The sequence below is a fragment of the Cottoperca gobio genome, chromosome 20, assembly GCF_900634415.1.
Source record: "Cottoperca gobio chromosome 20, fCotGob3.1, whole genome shotgun sequence".
NCBI classification, from domain to species: Eukaryota; Metazoa; Chordata; class Actinopteri; order Perciformes; family Bovichtidae; genus Cottoperca; species Cottoperca gobio.
Genome location: NC_041374.1, coordinates 15,003,798 through 15,025,319, shown reverse-complemented (window position 1 = coordinate 15,025,319; position 21,522 = coordinate 15,003,798). Strand labels below are relative to the sequence as shown.

Here is a 21,522-nt window from a genome sequence, read left to right as displayed (position 1 = left end):
TTCATTAAACTTTCAGCGTGGGCTAAGATTACACCAGTATTAGGCGATAAAGTGACTTTCACTCCAGTTGTTTCTTCCACTGACTGGATCTGTTTCCCTCACATCCCTGAGGGCAGTTTATCTTCTTTGCACACACTGACTATTTTCCCCATCTTGGTCTCTTGGGGGAGTTTAGGTGTGTATTCTGGGGACATATATTACACTCAACCACCCATGGTAGGAGGTAGGAGGTGGCTTTCCTTGTTTGTGTTGACATGGGGCAGCCGCTTTGAGGCATTCTGGGCTCCAGGACTAAAGAGTTAGCTGGGTCAGCTTGGGGCCGGCCTCTCTAACCCTGGAGGTCAGACATGCTGACACCGCTGCAACGGTTGGAACAAACAACATGACCTTTTGATCTGGGCAGGAGTTGTATAATGTCCCCACAACAACAGAGGTATGTGAAGGCACACTTTCACACATTCATGTGGACCATTATTCTTCCTATTGTTTATTTACTTCTTTTTCGCCTGATGGTGAAGTTGGTCATAAAGCACCTCGGCCGTGTTTTAAACCCTTCGTTCACAAGCCCGCTTCTCTGACCGCAAGGCTCCCAACGCCATAAATGTGCTTGTGTGTACATGGACACACACATACACACTCAGAGGGCACAGGACGAGGAGCAGTGTGGAGCTGCTATGTGGCTGCTGCCTGGGAGTTAACACAGATGGTCTCCCCATCTGCCACACTGCTAACACACCTCAGCCACTGGGTCAGCGTGTGCTTTTCAGTGTCAACGCGCCGTCGCGCATCTACGTGCATGCTATCGCGCACGAGTGTGTCGGAGTCTCAGTGAGATGGCGAGAAAAATGTCTCACACCTCTTCGCCCTCATCGTCAGCTGATGAGACTGCTCGCTCTTGTCAAACCTTTGTACTCAGTAATCACTTACTGGATCACGATAAACAAATCAAAGAGGTGTTTGTTTGTGGCCAAGGACGGTATCTGATCATGTTGGTTACCAACCAAAGCAGATAGCCGAAAAAGATAGCGAGGGTGGTTGGATGGGTGGGGAGGGTGTTTGGAGAGAGACGGGGTAAGAACAGAAGACAAGGCCTCCTTTCATCACCTTATCACCACTCATCAGTAGCTTTCTGCTCGAGTGTACCATTCCCCTTGCCATGCGGAGGCGAGAAAATCCACCGTGTATTATGCATAAGGGGATTATGAATGATTCAAGTGGTACAACTCTGGAAGAGTGCAGACCGAGTTTGGATCTTGGAAACGTCTTGGTCGGTGATGTAAGACTAAGTAACTCATGTAAATGAAGGTATTTACTGATCATGGGTCAGATAGTTCACCGTGCCTCTTAATGGTGAAATTGAAGAGTTGATTTGCAAAATCTGATTTTACATGTGTGATTAAAGTGACTCAAGTAACTCGGAAGAAACTGACAGCAGAAATGACATCAGCAGTCATCGGTGGGCTCATTACTGTGAGGCGGGGTCGTTTGTTGTGTGTGTACCCAGCGCCTGTCTTCCCTCTGGGCAAGACAAAATCCTTTTTGGAGACGATTAGTACATTTGTTGAATGTCATCCATCTCTATTGCTATTCAAAGACTGACTGTGTGTGTTTGGGGTGGTCTGGCCTCTGGACAGATTTATGACTCTTACCAGCGTTCGTCTTCCTTAATGAAATGTTTAGCTGGAGCGTTTTGCAAAATGGGGTCGGGGGGTCGAGCCCTGGGATGACGATGCTGAATGTTAAAGCAGGGATGTGTGTCCGGGGTGGTTACTGGTTGGGAAGCTGCCTTTTGGAGCCTGTCTGGACTCACAGTGTGTAAATGTAGGTCTTGTAAACCATGGGAGGTGGACTTCTACCCCATATTACCCAAGTGAATAAGCAGTAAGTGTTTATTTAATAACTCCTCAGCTCTGTTAAACACGTGGGAATTCGTCATAATAGGACCTTGTGTGGCTTGGGTTGCAGACAACATCTGCTTCTTACTTTTAGCACTAGTCCTCTGGGGGTTATTTTGTTGCCCTCTTAATCTTATGCAACTACCCTGTTTTAATTCAGGCTAATACAATGCAGATCTTCTTCTATTGAACAACTCTCTCTGGATTGTGATTTATTTAGATTTCTGTCTCAATACACATACTGGGTTTTTTTTGTTGCCTGTGTTGTTTTGCTCCCTGACATCCCAATCAATCAGATTTTCAGTGTTATTATGCCAACTCACCTTCTGGAATAGTCCTTTCGATGACGGTGAAGTTGGCCGAAAAGCCTTCCTTAGCGATGGCGCTGTCGGTGTTGATTGTCAGTGCCAGAATGCCCGTGTAGGAGATGATCCGGCCTGGGGTGTTCTGCCCACAGTACCTCCCGACGTATGGACCGACTGCGAAGAGAAAGGAGAGAAAAGCACAAAGACTTGCGTTAACTCAATATTTGTTTGTGTGCCACAGCCATGTCACACATGGGTTTAACTACCAACCCCCCATGGAGGTGTGAAAACTAGTGTGTCAGTGAGGTATGTACACCGGCTGCACTTTTTTCACCCGACCCCATAAAGAAGCTTGAAAAAAGACTCCCAACATTCCTGACACAAAAAGAGCAAAGCGGAAGAGGGACCTGTGGTGTGGGCAGGTCACGCTCTCTGTCTATTTGTTGGCTGTAAATTCCTTGGCCGTTTTCTTTTTTACTTGAGGCGGACACAGCCGTGGCCCAGTGAGTTTTGTGAAGGAGACTGGGTAGAGACAATAGGGCAGCATTAAAAGAGAGAAAGCAATAAAAGCACATTTTCCACTGAGCAGAGTGAGAAGAACGGGGCAGCGAGGGGCGGAAAATGCGAGGTGGAGGGAGGAGGCAGAGAAATATGGAGAAAGAGTGATGGGGTACTGAGGGAGGGAGCAGGAGAGCACAATGACCTTGCCCTATGCCTTTGATGTGTGCTATGATCCATGCACATTTGTGAGTGTGTGTTCCTGTTGGTGTGTAGGGACCTGCAGCTTATCTGTGATTAGTAATGCTGTGATCAGCGGCGAGTGACAGTCCTGCCTCCCTGTGGCCTCCTGTCATCCAAAACATGCCACTCTCTCAGCCCAGCTCCTACATGAAAGGCAAAGGCCAGACCACAGGGACTCCTGGGGCAGGGGTGCTATGGCTCCGATTAATCTTCATAACCCAGGTTCCTGGTGTATGTGCGTGAGAATCTATGTGTGTTTTTTAAACCCGTAAAGGCCTGGGCTGAACATAAAAATGCCATCTCCTGGATTATCTGCATGACTCCCCAGCGCTATGAAATTTTAAAGAGCCTCGCTATGAAGTCTGCATCCTGCCTGCCTCTCCATTCCTCAGGGAAGAGGGAGTGGAAGTTGTTCTTCCACAGCACCTGTCCAGCGAGGTGTACGCCCGGTGCTTCACAGAGGCCTGCATTTGCCCAGACATCTCCCATCTCGGCACACTCCGACGCCTAGCATGCCTCCAGCCCTAATGCACTATCGATCCAACAGACACCACAGGAGCCACCTGGCAAAAGCTGACACACTATTGTCTACCCATGGCTTATTTTTATACAAGGCTGTCTGTCACATACAAAAACACTTGAAGGGTGTGAAGCCACGTCGGTCCGAAGTGGTGGAGTCCATTTTCTGCCCCTGGAAAGCCTATTCAGCTTTGACAAAAGATTCTGGTGTGTCTTATTCTGCTTCTTTTGTGTCATACTGTCCGCAGAAAGAAATCTCTGAATCTTAATAAGTCGGAAATAGCACAGAACATTTCTATGCCAGAAGCCTGATGTACTTTTCTTTGTTAAAATGTGTATTAAAAGGTGATAATAATGTGACATATTTCTCAGCTCTCCAAGCCTTTGCGGGTCTCCATAATCAACACACATCTTGACAATTAAACATGTCCCACCTCTGGGAGAGAATATACAAACGAGAAGGAAAGACTTTGTGGAATCAAAGGTCAACTGCGCACAGTTCAAATTTACAGAGATGTGAGCTGAGAGAATATTGAACTTCAAGTAAACTCCCTTGAAAAGGCGCCGCGATTTACACCCCAACCTGATCACTTGGAACGCCACAGCGGAGAACACTTCTCAGCCCCTGATGGGTGAGAAAAGCTTTCATCTTGTGCACCCCGTGTTTGAAAAGCCAGGAAAAAAACTTCAAGGAGGTGATTTCGCTCAGTGAGTTCAAAGCCTCATCTCAGGCCATGGAGCCACTGCTTTGAACACTCGGTCTCTCACCTGCCGATTCTTTAGATGGATTTGAGAATGCTTTTATTTGGCAATATTTTATTTTGTCTCCATCGGCGCGAGGGATGCAGGTTTTTGCTCAAACAGCAACAGGAGATGTTGGCTATTATTTGGACCCAACTGGTACAGTTCAAATTCTCTTCTGTGGGAAACACAAGGACAACTATAAAAAGGAAATTCCTTTCAGAGTCATTTCCTGCGTCAGAGAAGAAACGACTGAGATTTTCCCTAAATTCCCACTATACAAATCAACGTAGCATGTGACAAAAACAAGGAAGGATGGTAGGCTCTCATAAGCAGGAAGTGTTTTGGCGTTGAGCGATGACTAAAGATTTTTGGAGCCCTGCCAAGTCTGGTTAAGGCAGTTAGCCCACTGGCTCGGATAAGGCCATCACTTTGTGTAAAGCTGTTCATTTCCTCCTCCATTTTCCACTACACAATGGCAGATTTCTAAGCAGTGGGTGAAAGTAGTTTAAGAATTGAATAAGCACATACTAGTAATACTAGCTAAAAGAAAAACTAGTTCATGGTTATAATACAGAAAATTTCTTTTTTTGTTTTGCACATTATACATTGCTTGCTCACCTCCAGGGAAACCATCCCAGATCTCCAGCCTGTCATATCGGCAGAAAACACCAGTAGGGGGCGTCGGGTCGGGCTCCAGCTCGAAGCTCTCAAACTCCAAAATGATCTCGGACATCTTGGGGGCGAAGATCATGAAAGTGCAGTCCAGGTTGTTGGGGTATTTCTCTGGAAAACCGGGCGACTTTATGACACCGCTGTTGGAGGTGAAGTTCCTGGAGCATTCGGGACCTGCAGGGAGGAAACGAGATGGTAAATGAGAAGACGAGACGAAGCGGGGACAAAAGAAAGGGTGGGGATGGTTCATTTGAAAGACTGTTGGTTAAGTGATCTGTTTCGGGGTTTCTTTGTGTGGTGGGTATTGAGAAGCTCTGCCTCCCAGCTGTTCTATTGATTGAAGGACAGTTTACGGCCTAGAGACCAGAGACCACCTTGATAGTTCTTCTTTTCAATAGAGGCTACATCTGGGTGTCTCAACATTCCACTATGTGGTTTTGTGACTTTTTTTCATTTACTCATGGGCACGAACATCACTCTACTGCTGCTAAATCTGTAACTCCTGGAACATCTGGACTGTGAGAGTAAACATTAGTGAAAGAACTCAATCATCAGAATCAGGGAGCGACGAATAAACAGCTTGATTCACTGTGCAAAATCTTCTCTCCCACACACACCCCCCCCCCCTCATCAGGACACGTCTGTGAAACATATGAGACTCAGGCAAAATGACAGTGTCAGTGATGGAACTGACTGCACATACATCAACACACACATTCACACTCAAACACAATTTTAAAAGTCAAAATATTTATTCACACAGCTCCCCGGAGATCTGCCTTTCAGCTGATGAGGAGCATTGACACATTTCCCGTGTCAGCCACATCTCAGAGCATCATGAGCACGAGATTAAGATTTAAGAATGAGTGACATGTGATTTAAAAAAATGACGCAGGACATTTTTTACGATGGATAGAAAGAGACATTAAGACGTGTTCACTATGCATGCTCAAGTGCTCGGTCAGATTGTTGCCAAGCCTGGGTTACACAAACACACACACATAACACACAACTCAGGGGGAAAAAACTACTGCCATCCAGGGCAATTATTAAGAGCCATTAGAGGCCGAAATGTGAAAAGCATAATGTAATTTTCATGCTCTTCTGACAGCCGGTGTGATGGGCGCAGATGGGGCCGATCAAAAACCAAAATTGCAGGGAGTTATCGCTAGATAGAGCCTCCGTTCTACAGTCATTGTCGCTTAAATAAATGTGGCAAACTGCTTTTTCCACTGTCACTCAAGCTTATTGCTGGGCTCCTAATTCAAGACCATCAAGTCCACTTCAGCTCGTCCACCAATGGAGTGAGTGAAGTGAGCGAGAGCCATGTTGATTTTCTCTCTCACACCCCCCAAAGTTGAAAGCCACGGTGAGCGGCGTTTTGAGTCTAAAAAGAGCTGACATTTAGTGCTGCCACTAAAGTGTGGCTTTCGAGAACAGTGGGCACCATTCATTTCACAGCTTCCCCTCGTATTTACCCCGGGAAAATGGAGAGATTTTGTCGAGAGAGAGAGCATTTTTCATAGATGAGAGGGTTGCTGGATGCTGCAGTTGGGCACACTTTGCCATTTTTTTGTGGAGAAATGTCAGGTTTAGGGGGAGTGAACTATAGATGCGAGCCACTTCTTTTGAAAAAGGCGCCCATGAGTCCCTGAGGGGTCTAGACAGCTGCAGTATCAACAGTGTAATTCAGGTCAGTTTGTTGAATTTCCTGTGGATATTGGCTCTGAACTCCACTCTCCATCTATTTCATCAGCCTCCACCATGAGCCTTATCTGAGCTCAGCAGTTGACCAGAACAGATTTTGTGTTTGGGAATGGTTCCCACTGAAAACCAAAATAAGACTATAATGCCTAGACTGATGCAGGCTTAAACAAATGTAATAGCACTTATTTGCAGATAACTTTACATATCTCTCCTATCACCATGAAGTCTTCCTGTTTCTGTGCCTTTTCTGAATTATCATGACTGAGGCCGAGCCAAGGACACACTCCCCTATTGTCAGCTTTTGTGTGCCTGGCTGTGTTTATACCCCCTCAAGAAAAAAGGACAGAGAGAAGACATCACAAACAAAATAGAGTGGCGATAGAAGACGGAGCGCTCTGTTCGGTCCCACCGGCGCGATAATCATCCAACAGATCTCTTTTATCTAGTGCCTCCACGCGGGAGGGCTTCTGTTCCTGGCTCTCCTCGCTACACCCAGGATGCTTTGTGCTGATGTCTGCTTGGGAGGCATTCAGTGATAGCAGTCTGTGGCAGCGTTCGGACTTACAGTGCATGCGTCTGTGGAGACAAGGAGCTTCAGGAGACAAATAAATGCCGTTGTCAGCCACATGCTAACCATCACTAGCAGTTGTTGGTGTCTTTTCTATCGCCTCAATAGAAAAAGGGGTTGAAATAGTAAACAGAAATGGTTTGGTAAATAATAAGAAAGGTTTGACTCAGGCTGACATGCTTAGATTATCCCATTTTATCTGAGATAAAACAGTGTGCACCCAGTAGTCTAACCACTGCTTCTAAACAAACAGCTGAATTTATGACAGGATGTCGGGAGAGAGTAAAAAGAAGTAACCTTGAACGCACGCAACATTTACCGGCAACCTCCAACCAGGTGCTCAAACATTTACGGCCGGCAGTAATACGTTTACATTGAGCCCTTCTCCTTTGGATGGGGGAGTAAACAAATGTCAGTCACTGAGTGATTCGAGTTTGTTTAACAGGAAAAGTCGTGGTAGACAAAATGATATGTAATGGAGATCTGATTTCAATCTTTGCAAGTGTTAGAGATCGATATAAATCTTAAACAAATATGGTTTTGACATTAAGGGAGCCTTTCGACTGTTAGTCTCCCTGATGACTTGTCCTCTATGTCTCTATTAAGCTGTTGCTTTAAGTGCTGAAAGCAGACCAGAGACTGGGCGTTAATCATTAGAACAACATTGCGCCAGGGAACAGGCGTTAAATGTGACAGCCTGTTGCTATTTTCATTTTTAAATCTGTTTGTCTCGTTTCTTTCCCCTTCTATTCATCTCTCCTTCATATGGGTTATTAGAGGCCGGAGCCATAGGGGCTGAAGGTGTTGTTCTTGGATTGCTAAGTAAATCACCACTGTTTATGTTCCATGTTGCTCTCTGGCTGATCATTAGCCCAGTTCACCACCCCCCCACCCCCATTACTGCCCCCGCCGCCTTCGTAACTCCCCTCCGCTTCACTCCGTCTTAATGCAGAGGGGTTAATCGTCGGTGGAGAATTAACTCTTTCAACACTAAATCAAACATTAACCTGAAGCCTGTGGAGTGTCAGTCATTAAAACAGATGAAATGGCAGGTTTACATTCACCCTCTCACACACACACACACACACCCTGAGGCACTGCATTACTGACATGGCACTTAGAGCTTTAACTGTGCCTGTGACGTTGCGTGAGGGATGACACACTGTTGGGGGGGGGTCTCAGAGTCTCCCTTAAAGAGATTTGTTGTCTTAGGTTTCAATGAGGGCTGTGTGTGTGTGTGTGTGTGTGTGTGTGTGTGTGTGTGTGTGTGTGTGTGTGTGTGTGTGTGATGACAGTACGTCTCCATGCCAGATGTGACCTACGCCATCAGGGTGTGCCGTCCATGAAAGCAGAACGTACCCCCTATTAGGCCCCACCCAACACACACACCTACACACCTACACGCACACGCACTTTGAAAGTGTTTTCACAGGTGTGTGCTCAGACTGAAAGCGCCCGCATCAGAGTGACATGATAAACAGGGCTGTTGCGTGAAAATATGGTGTTTTTTAGTGTAAAGACAAACGTTATGGGCCTCCAGCCAATACACTTAGTCATTCTGCTGAGTAATCGTGAGGAGACGGAGATGAGCGTTTGTGTGTGCATGCGAGGGGGAGGGAGGGAGGAAAGGAGAGGAGGAGGAGGGGGGCTGCCAGTGGCACTATCTATGCCTCCTCGCCCACTTCAATGGGTCCTCGGCCAGCATTGATGTGGCTCTAAGCTTACTAAGAGCTGTTAAAAGAAAACATATGTTGTGCATGTGTGTGCATGTGTACTTAAGAGGACGGATCTTTCCAGAAGCACTTGAGGATTTTAAGTGCCATACTGTCTGATGACAGGATAAACACCGCGTTCAGTCTTTTTGGTGGATGGTGACCCCACCTCATCTCAGTGCACTCCGATTACTGATTTGTTGTTCATACTGATGGTTGTTTATCAAATCATTGCCAGAGTTAGCTCAACTTTTTTATGCACCATTTTATTAATGTCGAAGGCCTCCGCAGAGACACAACACAAACACAACCATCTTGCTAATCTTTGAGCTCGCTTCCACTCACATATTCCTCACTCCCCCGATTTATCCCTCTCCCCTATCTCCTTCTCCCCCGCCATCTCGCTCTCCCCGTCTCTTGCCAGACTTCAGCCAGTGGAGCGAGGCTGCCAATTTGCAGGCTATAAAATAAATTGGCCATGCTAATTAAGATGGTTGGATGGGATTGAGGAGTGGAGAGGGGTAGAGACGGGTGTGGAAGCGGCCACAGAGAGCCGCAAAACAACCTGTTCTCTTCCAATTAGACACTTTGAAGGCTACTGTTGATAAAAGCAGGGCTGCAAACGCCAGCATGTTGAAGTGTGTGAGAAAGGGCATTTACATAGTTTAGAGCTTAAGTGGGTAAACCTGCACATGTAAACATACTTGTATAAAGTTGGCGTATGATCCTTGAGGGGAGTACGTGTTTACATGCGTTTGCTTTGTGGGTATATATATATTCAATGTGACCTTTGCTTGTTTGTAACAGCAGATGAAAAGCAGTACCAAACCCCTGAGGTTGACTTCCAGTGATCTCCACGCATATAATCACGGTGATAAACAGCCTGCATTCTTTGCATTTGCCTTCATTGGCATGCACAAGCCTCCCGTTCCTCCATCCGTTATCAGAGCATCTGTGTATCATCATTAACGTTACATGTGTTAGCCAACACAATGTTTTCCCAGCTAATACCCTGCTTGTTGATAAGCTGTGATAATCAGCTAACTCTTTCTCATCTAGCTTCAACTCTCTATATATCTTCTATCCACATTATTATCTATATTTCTTTCTTGATGCATATTTCCTCATAGCTCAGCGCCCTATGACTTTGCTCAGCGGTTCCATCCCCTATCGCCACTGGGCCCTAACACGCCTCATTTATAAATCAGTCCTGGCTAATAGATGAGACTGGGAAATGCCAAGCTAATCATGGGAAGAATGTAGTAGATTTAACTGGCCTATCAAGGGGGACCGAGGGAGTGTGTGCGGATGAGTTTGCGTATGTCGGGGTGGAATGTCGCTTTGATCTCGTAAATGGAGAGCCAAACTCCACCAGCTGCCCTGCCGTGATGGTGACACGCACGAGCCCCGACACACAAACACACACACTAGTCCAGATTAAAAGGAAGGAGGGACCTCACAGGGACATTCATCATGTATCTGAGGTCACAGGGGGGGGGACATAGACTGCTGCTAAGGTTAATTAATGAAAGTGGAGTCTGTCGCACCTGTCTGCCTACGAGTCACTCTGCAGATATGTGCTGTCCTCCTCCTCCTCCTCCTCCTCCTCCACCTCCTTCACCTCCTTCTCCTCCTCCTCCTTCACCTCCTCCACCTCCTCCACCACAGCCTTTCCAGTCCAAACAAAGGAAGGCTGCCAACCAACAGGAAATCCTTCCTCCTGGGATGTTGTGTTCTGATAAGAAAAACATCCTTTGAGGATATCTGTGGTTTATCATACATGATTCCACACTAAATTACCCAGATGAATTATTTACATTAAGGAAGGAACCTCACACTGATTGGATACCACTGCAGTGAAAGCACTTCCGAAAGCCACTTCTATGGCTCGAGTGTACTTTCTCCAAAACCAGCTCATCAGTGGTTATAATGCCAGGTTCATACTGTTGCTGTGGATTGCCATTTGACAATAAACCAACATTTGTTGAGTCAATGCTCAGCAAATTATGCCCTTGCTTATTGTACAATCATTCTCAGCAGATAAAAACTGCCATAATTATGGAACATATGGGACTATGATTCATTAGTTTTGAAGGAAGCATATTGCTTGCCATATTGCGATTGCATAATTTGATGCTCTGGTGCCTTGACTAAATCACACACAAACCATGAAACTACACAGAGAGGCTCTTTCTGGACCCATTTTTATAAATTATTCCCACAGTTTTCTTTCTGCGTATGGGTGACAGCATCAGCTAAAGACAATCAGATTGAAATTACTTGTGATGTTGAGCTCATATTAATGTGGTTTCCTATGCGTGTTCCTAACCTTGAACCAGAAACTCAACAATTACATTATAATAGCGTAATTTGATACAAATATATCAATGAAATACTTAACATATAGCTGTGGTTGTAGGTCTATATTTTGTGACGTGTGGTAATATTTCAAATTGCAAAGTGAAGCTACAGCTGTGTTAGGCCACACACCTGTCTTGAAGATCTCATATCGGATGGAGAAACCTGCTCCATGCGTCTCGTAGTCGGACACAAACTTGATGAAAAGCTGGTTTCCGGAGGAGACGACTGGAGAGGGAGCGATCTTCCCGCAGTACTTCCCTACTAGCTGACCGCTCTCGTCCACACCATCTCGCACCTCCACATAGTCATACCTAAACAAGACAAGAGAAAAGGAAGCGGCGTTAGTCACACTGTGTTCTAGTGCCCTCAGGTTTAGTTATGTTCTTGCTCTGTTCCTGTATATTGGATTTGTTGGAAAACCATTTATCACTGTTATTACACTCGTGTTGTGCATGTATGAAGACAAACACACACACGCACACACATGGTGATAAACACACAAAAACTCATACTCAAAGGACCACATAAACACAGAGCACCACAGCATATTGTGCAGCTAATGTAGTGGAAATAAAACACTGTGTACTAATGAGGTCTCAGGTTAAAACTCAGAGAACAGGTGGGCGGGTTATGCTTTCATTATATCAACCTGGAACACACACACACACACAAACTGCAGAGGTGTTATGCACCTCCCAGCAGCACTGAGGTCGGGTTTACGTAATTGCTTTGACTACTGAACTTCAGCTGAAGAGTTGTCTATCTCCTGTTCAACCACTAGATAACACTGACAGTGTGTGTTCCTCTCGTATGAGAGAAAACTGGAATTGAAAATGATTATATCGTGGCCTTTGGCTTAGGCTGGTGTAGAGAAAGAGCAGGTGTTAATGCTGTTCAACACACACCCACACAAACGGAATTTCAGACCTACGGCTATTGAAGGGAGCAGACGCCTAATTGAGTTGGAGTTTAGGAGCAGAAGAGGAAAACAGCTTTGAAACAGGACTGGGAACAGCAGCCATCACGCACACGCACACACACACACACACACACACACACACACACACACACACACACACACACACACACACACACACACACACACACACAGAATCTGGCATGTGAAACTTAAGCTGGTAGAGGAGAAATGACTCGCCAACGAGGGTGGTCCAAACAGCCTCTGGTTATCAGTGTGTGTGTATTTTCAGGCACTTGTTAAATCCACTTGAGAGGTATTGTTACACTAGTGCCTACTGTATATGTATGTGTGCAAGTTTGCATGATGGTTCGGATGACTTTTCCGTGCTGTGTTTTGACTGAGTGACGGGGCGAGCACAGCTCCAACAACAGATTTTGGTTCAGGTTTCCATAGTTCCTAATTGCCCATAACATACCGTTCCTGCCAAGTTTTCAGCTCTGCAGGCCCCTTATCGAGCATATTCCTGCCCAAACCCGGATGACCTGCTGCGACGGTCCTCCATCTTCATCAGAAACCAGATGAAAAATAAATGCAATTCACACAAAGCGAATACAGAAATTAATTCTGATGTAGGGAAGTATAATGCAATGCAGGTGTGCGAGGCACATTCTGTCGCACACATGTTTTTTCGGTCTCCTCCTCCCTTCCACAGAAAATATGTGCCTTCTGGGCAAAGGGGCCTATTTCCATAGTTTTGCTTGATTCCCAAATTACTGTCAAAACATCACTTCTCCTTAGCGATTCTGAATTCCCTTAATGCACAGGATTTCACACAAAAAGGCGATTTACACTTTAAATGAAGGCTCGGGTGTGCCAAATTCCTCAGGTGGGGCCTTACTTGTATCCACACGCAACCTTTGACACCTTTTTCTACAAAAAGGGTTTCCTTCACCTGCGTCACATTTTTTTTTAAAGCGTAAAAACAAAAATTTAGTTGCCAAAGGTGAGGTGGGGAGGGGTGTCTACTGGGTCTTTATACATGATGTATAAAAGCAAGGAGTAGAAGTCAGCTACTGAGAGAAAAGAACACAGTGTAACTAAAAAGGTAGAGCTGGACAGAAGTGGCACTCCTTGAAACTGGGTCCCCCGAGGAGGTGCAGTGGATGGATGACCTCACTCTTCTTTCTGCTCGGATGGACTGATCTGAGGTGATATGTAGCTGTCAACATGCATCAAGTGCCTCCTCTTCTTCTCTTCTTTGTTTTTTTACATTTTTAGTGTCTCGGGTTAAAAGTTGGTTAAAAGAAAGCTGCCGACTGTCTATAAAAAACAATGACTGCCAGTCTGTTCTCTCTGATAACCAGACCTTTGCTCTTGAAAGCTCTTTTCAGGATCCACCCCATACAGACATTGTAGCATTACAAATATCATCAAAAGGTTTCTGGAAAGATCTGGTTTTGGACTTGTTTGGCCTTTCTTCATTACTCTGTATAGTGATCTCAGACCGGGTCTTCTTCCTCTGTTCTCGCCGGGCCACCAGCTGTGGCAACGGCTTACACAAGTACCACTTTGTTTCAGCTACTTTATCAGCTGCAGCACAGTAAAACACTAGTTTCACGTGGTGTTTACAATGTTATTCCCTCCCCTGCGCTTTGTGGCTAAATGTCCGGGGAGTTACTCATTATTTAGTTTTAAGGGCTCCTCTTAAGAGGGCATCGGGTTTCTTTCTGTTGTACCTACGTCATCGTTGAGTTAGGTCAGCAGGGCATATATTTAAAGATATTGTTTTCTCAATATTATTATATATATTTGTGCCATCAATTTCTCAGCTTGAGGGCTCTCTCCCCTCCCCTCCTGATTCCTCTCCTCTCCATCTTTCCCAGCTCACAACAGAGAGCATCAATCCTTCCGTGTCCCTGCTGTGTTCTATCAGCAGACTTATAATTCACCTCAGAGCCTCTGTTTCTCCCACCCCCACCCTCTCGCTCCACCCAGCAACTGCCAAAAGCTGGGCATTGCCAGACGCCTAAAAAATTGATGCTGAAATGCATCATCGAGGTGAAGAAGGAGAGGAGAGCAAGCTGCAGTACAACAGAAGTAGCTGAGCAAGTGCTTCTGTGGATTTGCTGTTTGTGTGTACATATGCACGATACATGTGCAAACATGCACAACATTATGCATAGTGTGTACAATATAGCATGGCTTTATGTGTGTGCACATGGACAGATGGCAGTCAACCAATGTTTTTATTTTTCCTGTCTCGCAAACTCCCTAGTCACCATCCAAACAAGAGGGATACACTTATTTTCGTTTATATATTTCGACTCCTCACACCTCCAGAAAAGCTGTTTATTGCATTTTTACCCTGGCGCCTCATCAGCTCGGATGGCCCTCGTAAAGGCAGCATAGCGGGAGAGAGGATGCAGATAGAAGAGAGAATACACCCTGGGGGTTCTCTTTGTGCGAGGAAAGAAAAAGAAAAAAGACCTCCTTCTCCAAAATGTATTTGGGTCTTAATGGTCTAAATAGTGTGTTAGCCAGAACTCCAGCAATTCTGCGCGAATAGGCCCACATGCTTTGCTCTGCAAATACAGATCCATCCAGGCCCTTGTCATCTGGAAGACATTATGGCAAACGCTTGGCGGGGCAGTTCGAGGGCCCTGAAAAGCTCTCCTGTTGCCAGCTGTGTAAAACGTAGCTCTAATCCATTGCTCTAAACACCTGCAGGGACTTCCAGTGTTGAGAGTCCTTATATAGGAGCCTCAACCTCCATTTAGGGTCAGAAAAGAAGAAACTGGCCTACTTTGAAGCCCTGGATGGGTCCCACAGTTGTGGGGTCCTCCTAACCTTCCAATTTAAAACTAGGATTCCCCTTATCAGGGGCCGGAGTAGTGATTTTTTTATCTTGTATCACTGCCGTTGTTCTTCTTATTCCTCATGACAGTACAATCCAGTTGAGCCATGCACCTATTTATTTGTCTAGTCTGCTTTGGGTTTGGGTGGGCCCTGCCAACACGCCACAACACACACACAGACAATTACACACTGCCTACCACAGTGCTAATAGTGAAAATGGTTTGCCAATCCAGTGGGGAAATTAAAGAGAAAAAAGAGAGGGGTGGGTGGGTGAGGAGGGGGTGAATGTAATTCTCAACGACCTTCGCTTCACCGACTCAAATGTATTAGCCTGCCTCCTTTCTTCAGGCACAGAGAGAAAGCAATCCGCTAGTGTCAAATGAGAACATTAGCCCTCCTTGCAAAGCCAAAGAGAAGGCGACAAACTAGCGTCCTAACAATATAACAGTTATATTGCCTGAAGCTTTCCCATGGAAACAATCTGTCCTCCCTCTATAAATGTCTGCTTGATATGGTTCTATAAAAGCAATACAATCCGAAGCGATGGAATAACGCTATGACAGACTATATAAACCACATACAATTGGTTAGATTTCTTAATCAGACCATTTATAAGCGCAAGCATGCTGTGGAAACCCCCAGAACAAGAGCCCTTTCTTTGCTATTACTCCCTTTGGTTCAGCTGTGTATAGAACAAATGCTCTGCACTTCACTCTGGCATTTCTCTTTCTGCGGCTGTCGCAGTATAACTTGCTATCGCATGAAAACATGTCACCTACAACATGTCAAACATCTCTGGGAAACACAAGTGGAGAGGCCTAAACAGACTTGGGACAGCTCTGTGAGGCCCAGGGGAGTTAGCAGGAAAAGGGACTTTGTTGACTCCGGAGACTCACGTGTTAACGAGTCTCGGCTAACAAACTGTCACTTGGGGGTCTGAAAAAACATCATTACTGTTTGTACAAGGGGCACGAGACAAGCTGATCCCTGACTTACTTTTTCCTAGCCTGGAGGGGACATACCTCGCTGAAATAAAACGGTCTCCCTTTCTCTACTTTACCTCACATACGGCCTCCCTCGTGCATGTGACACTCATTAACCTGCACTAGAATAACAGGTTCCCTCTTTCCTGCAATGAGCCCCGCATCAGCTCCTTGACAGACAAGGAAGTGCGAAAAATAGGCAGTAAACCGGGTGTACATCTTAATGCTCTCAGCTTAAAACATTAACCCTATTTGACATACATTTTTATTGATGATCAAGACCTCACCGTTAAAACAGAATTTGACCATGAAGCTGGAAAAAAGATCAACTGTTTTTTTTTTTTGTTTTTTTTTAGCAATCACCCTCTCCTCTCCACTGATGTGTCTCCACTTCTGAATCTGCAGAAAATTATTGCAGGAGTTGAAGTCCTCCGAACATGGCAACCCACCCAGTGGGACAAACTACCAACCAATCAGAGCTGATGGGTTCAGAAGTGGTTCCTCTGTGGCGAGGGCAGAAGGGCATGATTGCTTTGCTCACCACCACGCTGCCACATGGACGGATGGAAGATGAAAAAAGATGGATATTCCCCGCCCACACGGCACAGCTGCACCCCTCCAACTGGCCTCTTTGGGTGTCACCCCCACACGGTTACACTCCGCTCGCTCATATTTTTAGATGTCTGTTTCTGATTTTGTGGCGGCCTCTGCCACACGTTTGTAAAGCATGTCCGCTTTCGTGAACAGCAATTATCATTAGCATTGATGGATTTAGCGTGCCTCCATCCATTAGCTTACCTAATTACGCTGTCGAGAGATCTGCTGTCGGCAACAATCAAATTAATGAATTTGGCTATTTAGACCCAATTATTGCATCCCCCCTCCCTTTGCAACATGCACAATAATCCTTTATTCGAAGGTATGAGCGCAGACTGACAGAGGGAGAATTCTGCCCCAAGGGGGGATCCTTTCTGTTCAGCACAGAGCAGGCTCACACTGTGGTGAACTGGAGGAGGAGGGGGGTGAGGGGTGGGGGGCTAAAAACAAGCAGGGGAATAAAACTGACCACAAAAGCTTCCATTGTTAGCGGGCCGTCTAAATCCCCCGCACTCACCTCACATGTAAGGACTATTGCACTTTGAACCCTGGCGATGCTGTAGTATGTTCAGCTGACTTGCTTTCCATTCCCATGGGCTACTGTGACATGCCTACAGGGCTAAAGCAGAGCCATGCATATTTTCAGTCATCCTGTTAAGTACAGTTTGACCTTCTTCCCTCATTAAAAGGGCCAAGCATGACAAATAGGTCACAATAACGTGATTATAGAAATGTGAAGTAGTTCAAAACAAAAGACGCCGTTCCTGTTACAAAGTCATTTGTCTTATGTGGCCTAACACTGCTGACATGGAGATAAAAATAATCAAAAAGTTATTAATCAAAAATACATATATTTTATAGAAGGGGTTGGTTTAGAACCAGCTCCAAGACAACAATGTTTACCACATTATTTACAATAAAGATGGTGTTCTTGCGGAGCTAATGGAAATTCAAGAGAAAAAAAGAATGTGCATCAAAAAAAAAAAAAAAAAGAATATATTGTCATTTTTGAATTATTGAATATTTAAAATAATTTAAAATATTATATAAACAGTGATGAATTAATATAATACAATAAGTAAGTGATAAATATTAATTTTTTTTATGAAAATGAAAACATGATGAGCCATCAACACGTATTAACAAGCAAATCATATCAATACAGCATATAATGTATCACAAAACTAGAACTTAACATTTCAATAAAAACAAAAATAATATTATATAAAAAAAACTTTCAACTGTATGAAAGCTGTATATAAAAGCTGCAGTTGTGAGCAGGGTTGAGAATATCCATCTAACCACATGTCGTTCACATCACACTTCTTGTTATCATAAATACAGCGAGAATGAGTAAGTACAATTAATTAGAAAACTGCTCGTGGCAAAATGGAAATACACATTTAGCACTTTTTCCCTGCTAAGTGAGCTTCGGAAATGAAATTGCTTAGCATTACAGCAGCAATCTGTATGCATCCGAGTGCGCAGATATGAATATTCACGTGTGAATGTATGCTTTTGCAAATGAACCCCCTTGGGTACATTTCTAAGAAACACTTCATATAAGTAAAGCAGTGTAGTAATGGCCTTATTATAGAATCATTTTTGAAAGAGCGCTATTATGCTGTATCTCAGTTATACACCCTATTCTGCAAAGGTTTAACATGTTAACACCACAGAGCCAGAAACTCTGTGATATGATTTACAAAGGACCAAGAGAGAAAAGCAGAACATTTGCATACAAGTCTGGAAAATACAAGGAAAGAAAGCAAGCCATTAAGATAGAAAGGATGAAAAGTCCTGTGTGTTTCCTCAAAGGTGAAGAGAAAAAGAGAGGCAGGGAAAGGGAAGCACTCCAGACCATTTCTGGGGCCATTACAGGAGGGAATGGCTCCCATTTGTCCCACCTTGACATTTGAGAGGATCTCTGATTACACAGGAGAGAGGGGCAGGCAGAGGTGAGCGAAGAGAGAGTCCTCCACAGGGGTCTGTGGCATGGCTCAGATGATACGCCGCAGTTACAACAATGAGAAGTCAAGGGTAAAAATAACAGGGCGCTGAGAGAAAGGGGGCAATGTGGCACAGCAGGACCGACGCGTATATGGTCTTTTTAACACACACGGTCACCGCCCTGCTCTCGTCGCCTACTCACCCCCCGGGGCACCTACGGGACTCAGTGACATAAATACACGCACACCCTGCAGGGAGAATTGGGCTGCTTCCTCTTAACCTATTGTACAATGGAGATTTAAAGACCCCATAATCTTAATCTTACTTCACAAAGTATGTAGTCCAAAATGGGCCAAGAGTGGGGTTTTGTTACATTATTTGGGCCACCACCTATTTGAATCATTACTCAACTTCATCTAAGAACACAAAGCCTCAGGACTTGTTTAAACAAAAGACCACCACCTAGAAAAAACTATGCAGAATGCTCAATGTCTATCTGTAGCTGACTAGAAAACAAGGATAGATTTTCATTTAAAAAGATAATGAAATTGTGACTTTTTGATCGTAAATACCAAAGAGGTAACTTCCATAAGAGACCAGGAATCATAGCCCTAATCAAAAGATTCCAAGAGTAGTATCTCATTTATTCTGAATACGTCCTAATAAAGGGGGTGCTTGTTAGGGGGGAAGACTATTACTGGATATCCTGTTCATGACTACATTGTGTAGGATGTGCGTGATATAGGTTTGGCATGCTGAAAACCATGTGACAAGAAAAAACATGAGGAAACATAGAAATAATTGCCAACAAAATTGAGCTACTGACCTACTGAACTTAACATGGGACTAAAATTAGCCAAGTGAACGCTTCGCATTTTACAGGCTGATGAGAAAAAAACAACAATATGCACTCTCCAAAATGGAGCGGCATATAGGACGGCAATCATCTATCTGTTTCTGATGCTTGTGAGAAGCTAGCGGTGCTCCCTGTCGGGTAATGAGCTGTGTGTGCAAGGAGCATGCCATATTCAGAGACGGCAAGAGGAGCTGAGGAGGAGAGCGGAGAAGGGAGGGAAAGGAGGAGGGGAGTTGAGGCTGAGGTCAACTAGAGGTAAAGCCTGTGTGTGCTGTTCAAAACTCTCATCTCCACAATGGGCAGGAAGGGAGAACTAGTGTGGTGTGGGTGGGATGGTGGTGTTGCTGGGTTAAAAGGAAACTGACTGGCGAGGGGAGATAGAGAAAGAGTGTGAAGGCATGTAAGTTGAGCGGTTAATTGAGTGACGGAACAGAAACAAAAGAGAGAAGTAGTGCAAAAAGCTGATAGTGGTCGTTGGCAAACAGGGGCCAACATGAATCCAGCAAGAGGTTCAGAGGTATGAAGCATGTTCTCTCTCCATCTAAGATTATTTTACATGGCTCAGCAACAGCGAGGAAGCTCGAGGGCCATGGTAGTAATAACTGCACTGGGAATTATTCAATTAAACGGCCCATCCGTCCCCCCTGGCGTCGTCTTTCTTTTCTCTGTCCTCCCGGCAGCCTGTGTAGGCGGGGGGATTCTGAGCAGTCTGGCCTGGGTGCTCTGTGACCTGGTCATCTGGCTGGACAAGCAGTGACTTGGCTGGGAAAAGGGAAGACTGTGGAGGATTGGGATAGTCCGCTTGAGTGTATATATGTGTTCAGCCACCTGACCTTAAACTACACAATAACCTTGAGACAAGACCAAGCTATTTCTGGCTCTTAACTGGAAGAGGAAAAAGGATGGTGATAAAAATAAATAAAAATAGGCGCATATTTGCTAGCGTGACCAGTTGATCAGTTGGGAGGTTTCCGTTGAATGTGGATCAGCCCTTGGACCCAATATCTACCGTTTGAAACCACATCCTTCATTTCATTCTGATGGCTGTATTGTTCTCAGCGCTTGCAAAGAACTTGATTTTCCAATGATGCAGCGCTTCGAAAGCCAAATAGGCCGCGCTGTGAGGGCCACATGCCAAGAGGTGTATTTCTGGCATGTAAGTGAAGCTGAATGCTTGGCATTAAAGAGCCGATCTAAGTGCTGATGGCCAGCCAGCCCTTGCCAGAATTTGGAGGGCAAGGTGACTCTTCCATTTACTGGCCTTACAATCAAACCTTTCTGCCAACATTGACGCGGTCTGTCCAGAAGGTTCAGCTCCCGGTTCTTTCTGGTAAAACCCTCTGGGAGATTGTTTAAGTATGCATGGAAGAGAGGGGCCTTCTTGACGCTTATCCCTGTGTAGGCAGAGGTCAACCTGGAACGGCTTGACAGGCGCCAGGGGTACAAGCTACTAATAACTCTTTCAGCACTACCCTGCTGTGATAATGCCACAGAAGGTTGCAGTGAGACTGAATTTACAATCCTTTTTTACAATTACTGCCATGTAACAAAAGAAATAAAGCCGTGAGAAAAAAAAAAGAAATAAAGTGGTGGCTGCTATGAAAAAGAAAGACCACAACTAAAGTTGCCAATTTAGTGAGGAGAGATCAAGCAAAGAGCAAACAAAGCGAGGGACTGTGAGTAGCTCTAACTCAATCAGAGAGCAGTGGGGTACCGCCCCATCAATCACTGTCTGCTTGCCTCCCCGGTCGAATCACGCCCAGTTGAGTGGTGGAGAAACACCAGCGTGCCGGTGGCCCGCTGTGCGCAAACACAGTGACCGAAAATGACCCCGGGGATCTGGGGCTGAGACAGGAGGGTCATTGGCTTTACTTCCTACCTACCTACCCTCTTACCCATTGCAAACAAACTTTGCTTCACCAAGTGCCCCTCTGGGGACTTGCTTGATTGTTTGAATAAAGAACCCTGTGGTCGCTAAGCCCCCCCCCCCCCCCCCCCCTCACACCTGCCACCCCTTGTGGATCCGTAAGCGCTGTGGCGTAAGGGCAACAAACAGGCTGCATAGGACCGCGGCCACATCAATCAAACTCATGAGCCCCATTCAAGGTTAGACCACTGAACGAAACATGTCTGACAA

The 21,522-nt window shown here is 45.2% G+C and overlaps 1 protein-coding gene across 1 annotated transcript in view; it reads right to left on the bottom strand.

Moving 5' to 3' along the window:
- The window catches only part of nrp1a (neuropilin 1a), a 56,352-nt gene that overhangs the window by 24,990 nt on the left and 9,840 nt on the right, over window positions 1-21,522 (bottom strand). The window contains 3 exon segments of the mRNA XM_029457589.1: window positions 2,219-2,374; window positions 4,823-5,050; window positions 11,354-11,535. Of these exon segments, the coding sequence (XP_029313449.1) occupies window positions 2,219-2,374; window positions 4,823-5,050; window positions 11,354-11,535 (566 nt within the window).